The sequence below is a fragment of the Aotus nancymaae genome, unplaced genomic scaffold (genome assembly GCF_030222135.1).
Source record: "Aotus nancymaae isolate 86718 unplaced genomic scaffold, 86718_ANA_hifiasm-v0.15.2.pri h1tg000010l, whole genome shotgun sequence".
NCBI lineage: Eukaryota > Metazoa > Chordata > Mammalia > Primates > Aotidae > Aotus > Aotus nancymaae.
Window position 1 is genome coordinate 36,473,508 of NW_026988421.1, and position 17,306 is coordinate 36,490,813.

The following is a 17,306-nucleotide window of genomic DNA, read 5'->3' on the forward strand; positions in this document are numbered from 1 at the left end:
CACTAAGAACCGCTGGATGCGTAAGCCTCTTCTCACTCAACCAAAGCTGGAGAGTCAGAGTCCCCTACATCTAATGAAAACATTTGATTTCCAATAAATGAAAGTGATCAGGAGTCCCTGCATCTATCCATGTACCACAACAATCACAGACATTCACTTCTATCAAGACACCCTGCACCCTTCTGGAAGGAGAGATGCCAAATGCCTCCTTTCTACACTACTTTGGACAGGAAAAACAAGCTTGCATCAGGACACTGACACAATTTCTCATGTTATTTTCTGAGGGTTGTTATGAATCACCTACAGTTGTAGAAGGAATGAACACTTAATTAAATATTTTAACCCTAGTACTCACAAAACATTGTATGCTCTTGAAAAGGGTTATGGAAATTCGCAGATAGAATTGTGTGAGCCATTTCAAGAGTAGTCTTCATAGCTTGAATTCCTTAAACACAGTACTTTGCGATGGAGTTAGCCAAATACAGAGAAACAAAACAGTTTTCAAGTTTTATTCCGGGTTATTTTTAACTCCATTTTTTTAAGAAAAGAAACAGAATTTGGAATTGAGTTGGTGGTGAGCAGAAAGCTACTCCTTTCAATGACCTCTTCTTCAGCTAAATGTTATCAAAGGTATAATATGCTTTTAATGTTTACAGGTAAATAACCACTCAGATAAACTGCATTACCTTTCCCACAAACTATGAACATTTACGCTGAAAATTTTTTAAAAAGCATATTTGAAACACCAAAAAACACGCAGTTCATTTCAATCAGGGATGTGATCAAATGTTTGCATTTAACTCCTGAGTATGGTTTTTTCCTCTTAGAAATTAGTTATACTTCAGGATATTCCTTACTAGTATTATAACCACAAAAGCCAAAAGGTAAAAAATAGAAAGAAAGGAACCAAATCTGCAAAAAGCAGAGCAACTTATTCAAAAGTGAGTATCCTGAAGAATATAATGAGTGAGAAGTTTTCATCACATTAAATGTTGATACATAATATACCATAGGCCATTGCAAAAGGAATGAATCTAATAAACTCTCAGGATACCTATCGAGATCTTGTAGATTTACATGCCAAAAAAAAAAAAAAAATCTCAAAGCTGAAATGCACTGAAAGAAAAATAATTTATAACTCTAGAGTTAAGCATTTTGGGTTAAAACGATTTAGAAACTTTCTTAACAAGGAAAGAAACTTCTCTGATCCTCTTTGTAAAATGTCTCAGAGGAATTGTATTTTGGCTAACACTGCACAATGGTGCTAGTAAAGAAACAGTCCCCAGGATTCCATGCATTAAGAACACTGGGGGATTTCTTAGACAACAAGAAGCCTTACCTGGTCTTCTTTAAGCCTCCAGCATCCACATCCATCCTTTAACAAGGTAAAATTGGGTACCTCAGAGAGCGGGAAGAGCCAACCAACCTTCAAGGCAGCTGAGAGCGTGCAAAGCCACAGCTGACAGCCTGCTTCCCTCTCCTGGGGCTCTCTGCCTAAGAGGCTGCACAGAAACCAAGCCTGGTGCCAAATCTTAATCCCTTTGCAGAATCTCACATGGAGCTGCCTCACCTCTTCCATTCCTGCAAAGTCTCTTCCTGCTGCACTTCCTTCTGAAACCATTAATCACCACAACGACCCACCGAATGAAGCCCAATCCCAAATCGCAGTGAAAAATCCTGCAATGTGCAGGGCGATGAGTGTTTACATTAGCTAAAATGAAATGATGTAATATCCAGAATCGAGGGAAGGCTGTGATCCAGAGTCAGGGCATTGCAAAAACCTCTGTGAAATACAACTTTTCTACATTTAAAAAAATGTCCTTGGGTTTTAGTAATCTGGCTTCTATAAATTTAGGATTACTTGGATTTTTCTGATCTCATCAATTTGTTTTCTAAATAGAAATTCAGAACTTCCCAGTTACTCATTGTTTTAGTCAAGTTAAAAAAAAAAGGTAGTAAACAGAACCCAATGTGTATACATGTGCAAATAACCCAGTATCAAGGGAATAATAATAGAAGGCAGCCCTCCAGGGATATGGGCACCTGCCATGCTGCAGAATAATAGCAGAGCCCCTCAAAGGTCTAAGCGCCTTCAGAGTAAAGACAACTAGGAAAGGCAGTATTTGTTTAAGCCAGTGGTCGATTTTTCTTCCTATAACTGATGATGAACAAGAAAACCCAGGAGTTCCTATCTCTATTATTGATGGGCAACTGCTATTGATTACTTCAGGATCTTGTGGTCCATGGTTGGGGTGGAACCAAAGATGTGAGAGGTTATGTTACTGTTGGATGAGGGGTTGGGTGACGGGAGGGGTAAGAGTCTATCAACAGCACCTGCTTGGAAGAGAGACCAGGTAAGTCTTCATGGCAGAGGTTAGCTTGAGTCTAGTGGAGATGCCAGAGGTAGAATATTTGGTTTGGATGTATTACTGATCATAATATTAAATTTTAAGAAGTGTTTATCCTGTGCCAGGCAACATGTAAGCATTTTCATGCATTATCTCATTTAACCCTCATAACAACCCTATGGGGTGGATACCATTATCATTCTTATGCTACAGGTGAAGAAAGTGATGCTCGGAGAGGTCAAGAAGTGGTAAGCTTGTAAGTAATGGTACCAGGTTTGCCGGGCATGCTTCCTAACCACTGCTGTATTGCTCATGCCAGCTTTGTGAGCTACACAACAACAGCATGCTCAGCACTCTGCAGAGGGGCAAAGTGTTGCTGCAAAAGGGTGTGTGAAGCATGTGCTGTGGCTCCCCAAATGCATATCCTAAATTCTTGGCTACCATTGGCCAGAAGTGCCAAGATCCAGAGCTCCTGGCCTAAGTGCAAGGCTCTTGCAAGGAAGGTGGGACCTCCAAATATAGGCGTAAGTATTAAATGTCACAGAAAACAGCTCTGGCCTGGCCCAGTTCTGTCATAAACCAATGACTTTAGTCAGCCCACTTCCCTTTTTGAATCTCATTAATATTAGGAGGTTGGGACCAGGCATGGTGGCTCATACTTGTAATCCCAACACTTTGGGAGGACAAGTTGGGAGGACGGCTTGAGCTCAGGAGTTCAAGAGCTGCCTGGGCAACATGGTGAGTGCTTCCCCACCCCGGCCTCTACAAAAATTAAAATTAGCTGGGTGTGGTGGTGTGTGCCTGTAGTCTCAGCTACTTGACAGACTGAGGTAGGAGGATAACTTGCGCCTAGGAGTTTGAGGTTACAGCTGTGATTGCACCACTGTACTCCAGCCTAGATGTCAGAGCAAGACTCTGTCTACAAAAGAAAAAGAAAATTAGGAGGTTGGGCTTAGATCTTAGATGAGCTGTAGGGTTCCTTGTAGAATAAATTTTCTATGAAAAATAATTTTTTGTTTTTGAGACAGGGTCTTGCTCTGTCACCCAGGCTGGAGTGCAGTAGCATGATCACAGCTCACTACAGTTTCAATCTCCTAGGCTCAAGTGATTTTTCCACCTCAGCTTTCTGAGTAGGTAGGACCACAGGCACAAGCCACTACATCTGGCTAATTAGAAAAATCTTTGTAGCAACAGGGTCTCACTATATTCCCCAGGCTGGTCCCAAATTCCTGGGCTCAAATGATCCTCATGCCTTGGTATCCCAAAGTGCTGGGATTACAGGCATAAGCCACCGTGCTTGGCCGGCAAATAATTTTAAATGATGTGACCTCTGGATGAGTTACTTTTTAAAATCAGAATTTATGCATCCAAATAAGAATTCGCTCCAATATAACAAGAACAGTAATCGCCTCCATTTAGGCACTGTGCTTAGGGCACTATGTGAATATTCCACTTGTCCTTATGATAGCCCCAATGAGGCAAGCATTATTATCTCTATTCAATAGATGGGGAAATGAAGGATCCAAGGGAATGAATGATTTGCATAGGCCCACACAGCTGGTAAGGGGAAAAATAGGGATTGGAGCCAGGCCTGCCAGGTTCCAGAGCCCATTATTCCAACAGTGCTCCTGTTACTCAGAGCAATCCTGAGGCACCTCTTGGATTCTTTTCAATTCAACTCATACATTCAATTATAATAAATACACATTTTGAACAACTGCTCCATGCTGGGCACTGCAGAGAGTGTAGACATATGGGCCTGTTCTCCAAAGCCCCCACCCTAGTGGGGAAAACACAGGCAGAAGGAGGTAATTTAGCTGCGAGAGAGATTGGACAGTGTTACAACAGAGGTATAAAGGACAATGGGAGCGTGGGCAACTGAGAAATTGCTTCAAAATTATCCAGATTACTGCTAATATGCTCAGTGGTGGTAAATATCCATCCTTAGAGGGTGGATGTAATTTTGGCTGACAAGCAAGTCAATCAGAGCCAAGATTGGAAAATAAAATGGGTCAACAAGCTGGGTAATACCATTTTTGGTCACAAGCGAGGTGTGGCTATAAAATAAAAGTGAGATAGATTTTCCTGTGTGGCCCAGATCAGCTCCAAAGGCAATTCCTAAAGGGTAGTTCCAAAAGTGTTTCGAGCAATGATTGATATCATCTCCAGATTAAAGAAAGAGCCACCCAAAGTGATTCCAAAAGACAAGGCTTCCCCATCACAGCACTTAACCACGGCCTGCAGAACAATCACATGCCTGCCTACTCACTGTGAGATCCCAATCAGCAGGTCCCCGATGAGTTTGCTTGCTGCCGTACCCCCAGGATCTGGCATTACACTGGGCACAGGGGGTGGCTCAACAAGTATTTGTTGACTGAGAGATACTTTTGAACACACACACATTTTCAACTATTTGTTCTTTAAAATTTTCTTATGATTTGGTCACATGTAGACATCTGCATATTGACTGTGGGCACATTGCCAGTTGAGCACATGGGCAAATTAAGACTATACTTACCCAATGTGTCTTCTAGGACAGACCCTGGGTGATCGACCTGCTTATGATAGGCCACTACAGTTTCCCATCCTGCCCCTGCTAGTGACCATTCTGACATTCAGTGCTAAGAGAAGTGAGTGCAGAGCACTGAATGTTCGATAGGAACTATTTAGGACTCATGGTCATATGGGCTGATGGTTCCTCCTTTAGTGCCAGCCCTAGAAGTCAGGCAAGCCCTGGGGAATGTTTCTACAAACTCATCAGGTGCAGGAAGGATGCCTCAACGGACACGTGGAACACCCTGCAGCCCAGCTGACCTCCTAACAGACCCCAGTCTGCAGGAACTCAGGATGACTGTTCCAAGCACAGCTCTATTCCCATACACACTCCAAAAAATGGACTGCCTCTGAGATTTCACAGATTTTTCAAGTCCGAACTGGGTTCAGAGTAGATCTCAGGATAGTCAGAAGCCAGAGAGGGTTTTCCTGCCTTCTATGGTCATCAATTCTCCCCTCCTCCTCCTTGTCTTTTTCTTGGTTGTTTGACTTTGGTTGGTTTACTAATTAGCCACATAAACAAGCCAGTACCAGATGGGGCAAAGCCTCTCTGCCACTAGGACCCCCAAGGCCAAAGGAATTTTGGAGGGCCTAATGTCTCCCCAGTCCTGCTTGTCCTCATTTTAAAATAAAGATAATAATAATATCCCCAAACACAAGATTGTTGAATGAGAAAATACATATAAACTACTTAGAACAGTGACTGATCCAGAGCAAGTCCTTTATACATTTTACTTGCTATTATTGTTGTAATTTCAGACCCTCTAGGAGTCAAGAAGGAGCCAGATGATAGGCGCAGCTGACAGGAGGGGTATTCATGCATTTCTGCATCTATTTACTATGTCATTCTGCATGGGTGATTTATCCTGTTTAATGCCACAAACAGATTTCATGTGGCTTCTACATGAAAGTACATAAAATTAAACAACAACATCCAGTTTTAAGATAGATTTAGAGACCTGACTTGTTTGAGGGAAGCCACAATTGCTGGTCACGGCATTTAGCTCTGAGATTCTTGGCAAATGGAACAATAAGAGAAATACCCTGAGGTGTATTATGGTATTGTCCAATCAGAAACAGTGTGAAGATTAAAGCAGCAAGAGAAACTTTTCCCTGGCTCCAAATTTTAAGAGGAATTTAAAGCTGGGATGTCCAGATAAGATAAAAGACAAAGCTACCTCTTGACTCACATGAAAGATACAGAGACATCTTTCCACCGGCCCAGACTTACAACAGCCCTGAGGGCTCACATTAAACTGCAGCTCAAGGCAGGTGTTTATGGTTTCACAGAATGTCAACACAGGAAGGGCCTCCCAGTCCAGCCCCTGGTTTTACGGAAGAAGAAAGGGTGGCCAGGGATGGGGGCCTGAAGAGGATGACTAGGGAGGACCAGAGTCAGCTTCCAGCCCAGTTCTTCTTCCCTACCCCAAACTCTTGTCCTCTCCCCTCATTTCTTCCACTGACAAAAAGAAGCTTCCCTCAGGACCTTCCTCAGGGGAAATGGCAAAGCTATGTCAGCTCCTTTCACAGTGTGGGAACCCCTTTTCTTTAAACTCGATCAAAAATAAATTTGAAAAATATTTAAATTTTCAAAGTCCAGACTGGAGAGCTTCCATGTGGCTTTGGGAGGCAAACTGTTGGTAGCTACTGCTGGTTGTCAAAGTGCACTCCTTACCCCAAAGTCCAGCTTGAAAGGATTGTATGTTTTAGCAGCTACCGTTCTGAAAAACTTAAGCACCCCATGGTGCTAAGTGCCCTATGTGATAGCCTCCTTTAATCCTCCCAATAATACTATGTGGAAGGTTCCATTATTAAACCAGGACTTGAACTGGCTTAATAATATTTTTACCTCAAGCTCCTTGAGGGGTGGGCACCATATCTATCCATTGTGTTCTTCATTATATACCAGAGGACAGCATAGTGCCTGAGACATGATAGGTGCTCATAATGTCCTTTAGAATGAATGAATGTTACTTGTAATTTCTATCAATAAAAGCCAACGGGTAGATACAAGATTCATACATAAAAATTAATAATTTTTTCCCATACACTAGCAATGAACAATCTGGAAATAAAATCTCAGAGTCCAAGATCTTAACTACAAACTCTCAGTTACCTTTGCAGAATAAAAGTCTTTGCTAGGCAAGAACAAAATCTGCCATCACCTAGAAATAGAAATTCCATTTGACCCAGCAATCCCATTACTGGGTATATATCCAAAGGATTATAAATCGTTCTACTATAAGGACACATGCACACGAATGTTCATTGCAGCACAGTTTACAATAGCAAAGACCTGGAACCAACCCAAATGCCCATCGATGATAGACTGGACAGGAAAAATGTGGCATATATACACCATGGAATATTATGCAGCCATCAAAAACGATGAGTTCGCGTCCTTTGTAGGGACATGGATGATCCTGGAAACCATCATTCTCAGCAAACTGACACAAGAACACAAAATCAAACACCACATGTTCTCACTCATAGGTGGGCATTGAACAATGAGAACACATGGACACAGGGAGGGGAGCACTATACACTGGGGTCTGTTGGGCCGGAGTGGGGGGCACAGAGGGGGGGTGGGGAGTTGGGGAGGGATAGCATGGGGAGAAATGCCAGATATAGGTGAAGGGGAGGAAGGCAGCAAATCACACTGCCACGTATGCACCTATGCAACAACCTTGCATGATTTTCACATGTACCCCAAAACCTAAAATGCAATAAAAAAATAAAAAAATAAAAAATAATAAAAAAAAAATCTGCCATCACTACGGGCAACAGGCCCCCATCAAAGCAATAAAATTTCCAAGACCAACACTTGGCAAATATCAAACAGACTGAACTAGGTTATTCTGAAGTTCTGAGAGACTCTCTGGAAAGATAATCTTAAAATTGGGATAATTCTTTAATTGTGATATACTGAGCACAACATCAAAATGAAGCCTCCAAAGTCCAAGCACACACTATATCTATAAGGAAAAATGCTTCTAGCGAATCAGAGGAAACTGCTATTGTCTATCTTTAGGCTAGAAATGAGAGGGGCTGCATAGCAGGGCAAAAGGGTATCTGGGTGCAGGTTCTGGTCTGTCAGCTAGTGTGGAACCCTGGGCAAATGGCTTACCTTCCCTAGCCCTCAGTTTCCTCTTCTGTAAAAGGAGATGATAACAATGTCTCATTTATAGACCTGCTTAGGAAACTGGTAGGCATATACTGTGGGCCCAATACAAATGAGCTGATGAAAACAACAGACACATGTTTTAGATATCAGAATACAGATTATTGGAATCAGTAATATTAAGAGTATTTAATTAGGTACTGCTAACATTTGAGGCAGTGTTCCATTTTTCACATACACCCTGATGTTATTTTATCCAATATACACCTTTCCAATTCACAAAGCAATTATTATACCATATGTTATGGGCTCACCTTAATTCCTAACAGCACCCTTTATTGGCAACATTCAGATTCTTGACCAAGAACACAAACTTCAATTCTCTACAATTATTTCTTATCAGGAGCTTGGCTGCAAAGAAAAATAATCATAGAGAATTGTCGACAAATGCACACATATGTTTATAGTTGCACTGTTCACAATGGCAAAGACTTGGAACCAACCCAAATGTCCATCTATGATAGACTGGATAAAGCAAATGTGGCACATATACACCATGGAATACTATGCAGCCATAAAAAACAATGAGTTCATGTCCTTTGCAAAGACATGGATGAAGCTGAAAACCATCATTCTCAGCAAACTAACACAAGAACAGAAAACCAAACATTGCATGTTCTCACTCATAAGTGGGAGATGAACAAGGGGAACACATGGACACAAGGAGGGTAGCATCACACACTGGGGCCTGTCAGGGGGTAGGGAGCTAGGGGAGGGATAGCATTAGGAGAAATACCTAATATAGATGATGGGGTGATGGATGCAGCAAACCACCATGGCACATATATAACTATGTAACAAACCTGCATGTTCTGCACATGTACCCCAGAACTTAAAGTATATTTTAAAAAGAAATAACCATAGTGAATTGCCAAAACTATGTTCAACTTAAATATTCTTCTTAAAATTTTAAATTATACCTTTTAATCAAGTCAGATCATCAGAAAGCCACAAACCTAAAAATCTGTATTTTTACTTCACATAGAATTGCTTTTAATGAATTTGTTCAAATGTTTTGCCATTGGTTTTTCTACAATGTCCTGTAGTTTTCAGTGATAAGTCTTGCATCTCTTTTGATACATTTACTCCTAAGTATTTTATTGTTTTGTTGATATCTTGAGTGGAATTTTTAGATATTTTATTTCCAGATTGTTCATTGCTGGTGTATGGGAAAAAATTATTAATTTTTATGCGTGGATCTTGTATCTACTCATTGGCTTTTATTGATAGAAATTACAAGTAACATTCATTCATTCTAAAATACATTACGAGCACCTATTATGTCTCAGGCACTATGCTGTCCTCTGATATATAATGACGAACACAATGGATAGATATGGTGCCCACCCCTCAAGGAGCTTGAGGTAAAGTAGGGGAATGCAGTCACATGAGGTGCACTCCCACTACTGAGAAGATGCTGTGAGCACTGTCCCTGTGACGACACAGGGCCCCTGCCTGGGGGCCAAAGCACAAGTTTCTATCCAGTCTCAGAAGCAGGCAATGCTGAGTATCCCCTTAGCAACCATTCTATTTTCATCTCATGCCCACTGTGAATTGTAGAGCTGGACAGGTTTTCTTTGTTTCAGTTACAGGAAGTTTAGGATTATGTTGTGGCCAAACTCTAGCCAATGACACTACGGCAAGAATTATTTTTTGTTTTACCATATTTATTTCTGTTTGTCCTAATTTTCTCATCTTCTTATTTTATCTTGTTTTAGGTTGATCTTTGTAAGGTGCCTCCACTTTTTCATGGAGAGAGGCTGGGAAGTAAGGAGGAAGGCAGGCAGACAGGAAGAAAGAAGGCAGGAAGGAAGGAAGGAAGGAAGGCAGGCAGGAAGGAAGGAAGGCAGGAAGGAAGGAAGGAAAAAAAGATATTTCAGTTACTTGTTAATATTCCTCAGAATGTTAACTTACTATGAAGATCTACTCCCTATAGCTGAAGTTCCACTGAGATGTGATTATATTACCTGAGTGAATGCTTATATTAACTGGAATAAAAACTGTTTCATACTTATAAGGTTCTTTAATCTACTCTTGGCAGGTCTAAATTAAACAAAGTCTATTAGTTTTCTTCAGACACACTGGAAGTGCTTCTCTGGCATCTCTTCAATAAAATTTCATTTCCTTATTAGAAATAAGAGGATCAGGGCACAAGCAGGCAAGGTAGAAAGGGATACCTTTCCCCCAAGTCATCCGTGACCAAGAGGCAGTATAGGCAGTTAGCCTCTGAAGTCACTGAGACCTGTGTTTGACCCCAGGCTCTGTTAGTCACCTCCTGGCTGTATAATTCTGGAAAGGTTACTTAACTGCTCTAAGCTTCAGTCACCTCATCTATAAGGCTGATATACATCTACGTTACTGATTATTAGTATAATCAAGTTAAATAAGGTTTAGCAAATGTCTCAGGACATGTCTATTTAATACCATACTGGAGGTACTAGGCAGTGTAATAAGTCATGAAAAACAAGCCAGTGGTATAAAGACAGCAGAGGAAGAAATACATTCAACTGCATGCAGCAGCTTGGTTAAAATAAATTGGATCTCTACCTAATTACAAAAATAAATTCCAAATGAATGAAAGGTCAAAATGTGAAAAACAAAACATTTAAAACATTTTGATGAGAATAGCTTCACAATCTCAGCATAGGAAAGGATTTCCTAAAATATAAAAAGCAGAAATCATAAAGAAAAACCTTAATTAGATCACACAGAAATTACAACACATGATAATATAAACAAACTAAATGACAAGTTATGGATTAGAAGATGGTATTTGTAACACATATTACAGGCAATAGAATAATCCAAATATACAGAGATTTTTACAAACCAAGAAGAAAGACAAATAAATAGAAAAATGGCAAATAGATAAATAGCCAAAGTTATAAACATGTAATCCATAGAAGCATCCCAGGTAGCCAATAAACATTAAAATTGTTCAACTTTACTAGGAATCAGTTACATATTTTAAAAAACAAGAGCAAGATAACATTTCCCATCCATAATCTAGCCAAAATGTCAAGTTTCCTATTTACTTCCATTTGCAGCTGCTCCAACAATTCATCTGGCAAGTGTCCACACAGTGGTTAGCTCTGAGAGGAGAGAAAAGAGTAGTGGCCTCAACTGGCTCTGTAAAATTTTATTTCTTTGAAGCAAATATGGCAAATGTTGCCACCTGCAAGCCTGGGCAGTGGTACATGGCTATTTGTCATAAGCTCCTTGTTTTTCCTGGTATTCTTGAAATATCCATAATAAATAAACACAAGCAAACAGCCTATCTCTAAAACAACCTGTTGATACTGAGAAGAAACAACAGAATAGAGAAGTGCCTGGATAAGTCTGTTTTTGAGAGCGCAGGCTGGGCCTAGAAGAGGAACAGCGTGAAGGCTGGTGAACAGGGGCAGTGAAAAAGACAGGTGAATGATGTGAGGAAACACACACGTTAGTAAAAATGTAGGTCTGGAAAATAAAGTCTAAAAGCAGAGAGGCTGACTGGGAATCCAGAGAAGTACAAGCCTCATTTGTTCATTCACTGTACGAATAATTATTACACAGAAATATTTTACCTGGTCCCTGGGCTAACAGCATGTCCAGTCTCATGGTAGAGACTGACTCATGAAATAATCACAACTAATAGATGATCTTAGCTAGAAGAAGGGGTGTGGTGGTCTAGGAAAGCTTCCCTGAGAAAATAAACTGAAGTGAACAACCAGGTAAATAGAGGCTGGTAGCTAGGAGAGTCTGTCCCAGACAGAGGGACTAGCACATACCAAGGCCCTAAGGCCTAGAGGAGTTTGGACCTGTGAGGTATTCATGCAGAATCTAAAGACACTTCAAGGTTCAGGGATGCTGTGAGAATGGGCATTTAAATGAGGGACCAAGGGGAGTGTACTTAGGTCTTTCTCAAAGACAAAGAACCAGAGAGAACTCATCAAAGGCGAAGGACCACAGGTAAAAAGCTGAAAGACATCTGAAAGTAACAATAAAAGCCTAGCAAGCCAAGAAATAACAGGAGTAGTTAACTGGCCTGCACACAGTTCATTCCCTGGGATTCCCCATCACAATAGTAAAATCAGCTGTAAATGTGAAATGTTAAAACAAATCAGTAGATTAAGTTGCACAGAACACAGTGGAGAAGGAACATCGGAAAGTCCTCCAAGGAAGGAATAGGAAAGTTCCTTCCATATGCTTTTTGAAGAAACCTCCAGAGCTAGGATGCAGCAAAGGGAATCAGCGACAGCTAAAAAAGCAACTGAGAAGCATCCTTCCTGACACTACCCCAGGCTAACGTTGTCACACACAAAAAATTCAGGAGTCAGAAATTCCAGGTGGCTTGGGTCAAGAATTTTTCCTGAGGGTTCTTGGATTGGCTCTGCTATAAAGAATAGAAGATAATACGTTTTTTATGGTAAATTGAATTTCTTTTTAAAAAATTATACTTTTAAGTTCTGGGACACACGTGCAGAACATGCAAGTTTGTTACACAGGTACACACGTGCCATGGTGGTTTGCTCCACCTATGAACCCATTATCTACATTAGGTATTTCTCCTAATGCTATCCCTCTCCTAACTCCCAACCCCACAACAGGCCCGAGTGTGTGATATTCCCCTCCCCTTTCATAATGAAAACTGACATCTTCTTGGGATTAAACCAAAAGAAATAAATACAACTGAATGCTTTTCCCTAATTTCATGTCAAATCCAGGCTCCAGGGAAGACATTAATGTTTTCTCATTTCAAATAATGCTTAGCTCTTTGGTGGGAGAGCTTCGTGACCTGATTTGCTCCAATGCTTTCTCTTAATGCTATGATGAAAATATCCACTTGACTCAAGTGACATTTGCCTATTTGCCATCAGGTCCAAGTGTAGCCCCTTGAGAGAAAAAGCAACTTGAGGCTATTTTTTTCCCCTCAAAAATTTTGTAATGGCTACCAATTACAATTAATTAATTAAATTACAATTTAATAGAAATATTAGAACTCTGTCCACATGGAGAAAAGTGAATTCTAATTACACTGGGGAGGGATGTTGCACATACAACTGCAGATTTGGGTTCTGCCTCTTCCCAGATGTTATTTTGCACACGTCTTCCGCTTCCAGAAGCCCATTCCCTGCAGATAAACTAAGATAAAAAGACTACTTCCTAGAGGTGTTATTGTGGAGGTCAGATTTAGTAATGTTTGCTAAGCATGAAACAGAGTAAGCATGCAAAATGTTGTAGCTATTGCCAATCTTTTAAAGAATGAGCAAAAAGTAATTTTCCAGATCATGCTTCATGTTTTCTGTGGGGCTAATTTGTATGGAAAACCACAAGGCAAGACTTGTGACCTGAAAAACATGCAACTTTCTTTATAGGACAAAAATCACCTTTAAAAGGGGGTTATAGATGCTGAAAACAAAATCACTGAAGTCAACACAACCTGCTCACATCAACATATAAGAATTATTAAGGACTAAATGCTGTACTTCACTGTAATCATAAATTCAGAGGCGGTTATTCTAATGCAAACAAATCTATCAGATGGCAATGTTTACTAAAAAGCTAAAAGAGCTTTGGAATTCAATTCAGATATTTAAAAAAGTCAATAAGGTACCATATTATGTAACTACACCATCAGAGACTGAGACAATATCCATAACCAAACAAAGATGTCTGCAACAGATGTCTAAATATTCACATTAAATGCAATAAATAAAGATGAATTAGCCTCATGCAAGTTTGAGTAAGGTTTTGCCACCAAATCCTGTGTATTTTTAGACTGTTTTTAGGTCTTTTTTGGAATAGCAAATTAGGGATTTTGGGTGTAAAATAGCACTTTTGGCTTTTAAAATAAAGTCCCTATACTCAGACATTTTAATTTTTGTCTTTATCTCCCAGAAACAAAATATCAAAGTGCACAAAGACGTAAACCAATATTCATTGCAACACTGGTTTGTTTGTTTGTTTGTTTTGAAACAGTCTTGCTCTGTCACCCAGGCACTGGAGTGCAGTGGCATAATCATAGTTCACTGTAGCCTTGAACTCCTGGGTTCAAATGATCCTCCCACCTCAGCCTCCAGAGGAGCTAGTACTACAGATGCACCCTATCACACCTGGATAATTTTTTTTTGGTAGACTTGGGGTCTCACTATGTTGCCTAGGTTGGTCTCAAACTGCTGGCCTTAAACGGTTCTCCCACCTGAGCCTCCCAAAGTGCTGGGATTACAGGTGCAATGAGTTGGAAACAACCTTAAGTGACTGTCAGTAGGAAAACTTTAACACAGGATGAGAAATTCACACTACAGAATACTGCGCACCATTGCAAAGAATGAGGTTACCTAGCAAAGGGTTTCTCACCCTCAGTACTAAACATTATGGGCTGGGTAATGCTTTGTGAGGTGCTGTCCTATGCCTTGTAGAATACTTAGCAACATCTCTGACCTCTACCCTCTAGATGCCAGTAGCATACCCTCACCCCGGTTGCTGACATTTTTGAAAATGTCTCCAGACACTGCCAAGTGTCACCTGGGGGGCCAAACTGCCCTCAGTTGGGAAACACTAGAGCTAATCAAATGCATGGGCAGCCCTGATACACGCATAAGTGAAAAAAAGCCAGAAATAGAACAACATTTGTTACATAATGCCAGTTTTATTTCAATTAGATATATAATTGTTTATGTTATAGAAAAAGTCTGGATAGCTTTACAAAAAACAGTTAGTGAATATAATGGGAAGGTGGGGGACGTGGGTGGGAGGCTTTCCTCTTTTACTTTATCCATTTACATGCTGTTTCAACTTGGTACATTTTAATTTCAGAAATGTAGTTTCTGAAAATAAACATTATACACAATTTGACAGTAAAGACAAAGGTTTAAACGGGTGGGCCAGAAGGAGTCTTGTAAAAGGATGTGTGGTCAGGATAGGAAAAGCCCCCCTCAAGGTGGGTGTCCAGCAGAGCTCATGGGACACTCATGGCTGCCAGCAGCTGCTTCCAGCACCCTGGCCTTCTAGGAGGCTGAAACCATTATCTGACCATCAGACTGGAATTATTCCAGTGTGCAGAATAACAGCCCTCTAACTGCACACTCCAAACTTCTCCTGAGGTTTTTTATTTTTTTCTTTCACGGCAGAAATTAAAGGAATACTGCCAGGATTCAGCTGAAAGAGCAAGTGCTGAAAGATTCAGTTCTATTTCCACCTACTGGCAGGAAAATAGACAACCACCCACAACTCAGAAAAGGCAGCACAACCTCCAATGCTCCACTCACGTTGACCTCTCCAACTCTGGAAGACCTTTGCCCTCTAAACTTGTGCTGCAATAAAGCAACAACTCAGAAATCACCTGACAGTAATGTAAGTGTAACTGGATTCAAAACATCATGAGGCATCAATCAAATCACCAGGGTACAGTTTTTATAGCATCTGTCTTTACTCTAGGCTGAGAATTCTCTTAAGAAAACTTATAATAACCTCCTACTACTAAACACTCTTCTACTAAACACTCTTTCTAATAAGGACATCTCGTACCCCTTTTATTTATTTAACTCTTTTATGAGGCTCTCCAGAGCTACCACAGAGGCAGCTTAGCATGGAGGTAACACACACACACACACACACACACACACACACACACAGGCCCAATGGTCAGAAAGACATGACTTCAGGTCTCAGACTTTTCCACTGACCAGCAGTTGGCCTTCAGCACATCACTTAACCTCTCCAAGGTGCCATTTCCTCTCCTGTAAAGTGGGGATCCTAATACTATCACCTCACAGGGCTGTTGTCACGATTAAATGAGCTCATGTATTCAGCATGGTACTTGATGCATAGGAAATAAGCATTAGCTGTTTTTATTACACAATAATTCCACTGACTTCCACCCATTTCCCATCTGAAAAACTGAGGCAAAGGGTGATACTCAAGAGCAAGGGAACTCTGACAGCAGAATGCATTCTGAATGTGACCCAGGTCATGCTGCAGGCCTCCCCAAACTCCCTGCCTTTCCCATTTCACTTAGGAAGAGGATATCATCGGTTGTCATAACAGAAATGCCAGCATATTTGTCTCATGACATGCATATTTCCAGTCAGATGATCCAAATATTCCCTTCACTCAAACAAAGGTAGCCTCAGCTCAAAACAGCTAGACACCGATACCAATGCTTTCACCCAGTGTCACTTTTACTGTAAGAAAAGTTACATCCTGTAAAGAACAGGATGCCAGCAGTTTAGTCAGTAGAAGTCAGCAGTAGAATTCAATCTTCCAATGTGAATGACTCCCTAAATCCACATTTACAAATTTGTCACCTAATTTTACACCAATTATGTGTTCCCAAGTAAACCAACATGGACATTAACATGTTCAAACAAAATGAAAACTCTACTAGCCCAACATTTTTTAAATGTCTTATTGATGTCAATCATTCGGAAAGGATTAATTTGCGATCTACTTTGTATTAGATGGAGGGGAGAAAAAGGTGACAAGGCACGTGCTGTCCTCAAGGGGCTCCCAGTCTAGCTGGAGATGTGAACATGTCCCCAACTAATCAGCCATTCTGCTAAAGGTGCAAAAACAAAGTGCTACAGAATCGAGAAGAGAGAGAAAGAGACTAATTGTGATGGTGAATGTGGGGATTTGGGAAAGATCTCACAGAAAGATAATTCCTGTGCTAGTTCTTGAAAGATAATAATTAAGAAGAGAAAGAGAAGAAGGCAGGCAGAAGAAGTAATCCACAAAGGCAAGAACAGAACCCCAGGCACTTGAAATCCTACTGACACTGTAGAAAACTTTATGTGTAGACCCATGTTTTCAAGGCATAAACTGTCCATTTGATAAGAAAGGACTATACTTGATTAAATGGCTATCTCACTTAATATTATACAAATTATTCATTAAAAAAATCAATACTATGACAGAAGTAGGCTTCAGAAGGTGGGTAATAATAAATAATAAAGGGGAGATCACCACCAATTCCTCAGAAATACAAACTACCATCAGAGATTACTACAAACAACTCTATGCACATAAACCAGTAAATCTGGAAGAAATGGATAAATTCCTGGACACTTGCAAACTCCCAAGACTAAGCCAAGAAGAAGCTGAAACGCTGAATAGAGCAATAACAAGGGCTGAAGTTGAGACAGCAATTAATAGCCTACCAACCAAAAAAAGTCCAAGTCCAGATGGGTTCACAGCTGAATTCTACCAGACATATAAGGAGGAGCTGGTACCATTTCTGTTGA

General features: G+C 40.5%; 1 protein-coding gene across 5 annotated transcripts in view; it reads right to left on the minus strand.

Moving 5' to 3' along the window:
- PLCE1 (phospholipase C epsilon 1) overlaps window positions 1-17,306 on the minus strand; it is a 341,927-nt gene that overhangs the window by 236,880 nt on the left and 87,741 nt on the right. Inside the window, exon 1 of one of the 5 annotated variants that reach the window (XM_064374098.1) lies at window positions 1,340-1,692. The exons of 3 other annotated variants lie outside the window; for them this stretch is intronic. In XM_064374098.1, the coding sequence (XP_064230168.1) occupies window positions 1,340-1,621 (282 nt within the window). In that variant the 5' untranslated portion in view covers window positions 1,622-1,692. Of the gene's footprint in view, window positions 1-1,339; window positions 1,693-17,306 lie in introns of those variants that run through there. One more of the 5 variants, XM_064374100.1, reaches the window with a different exon arrangement.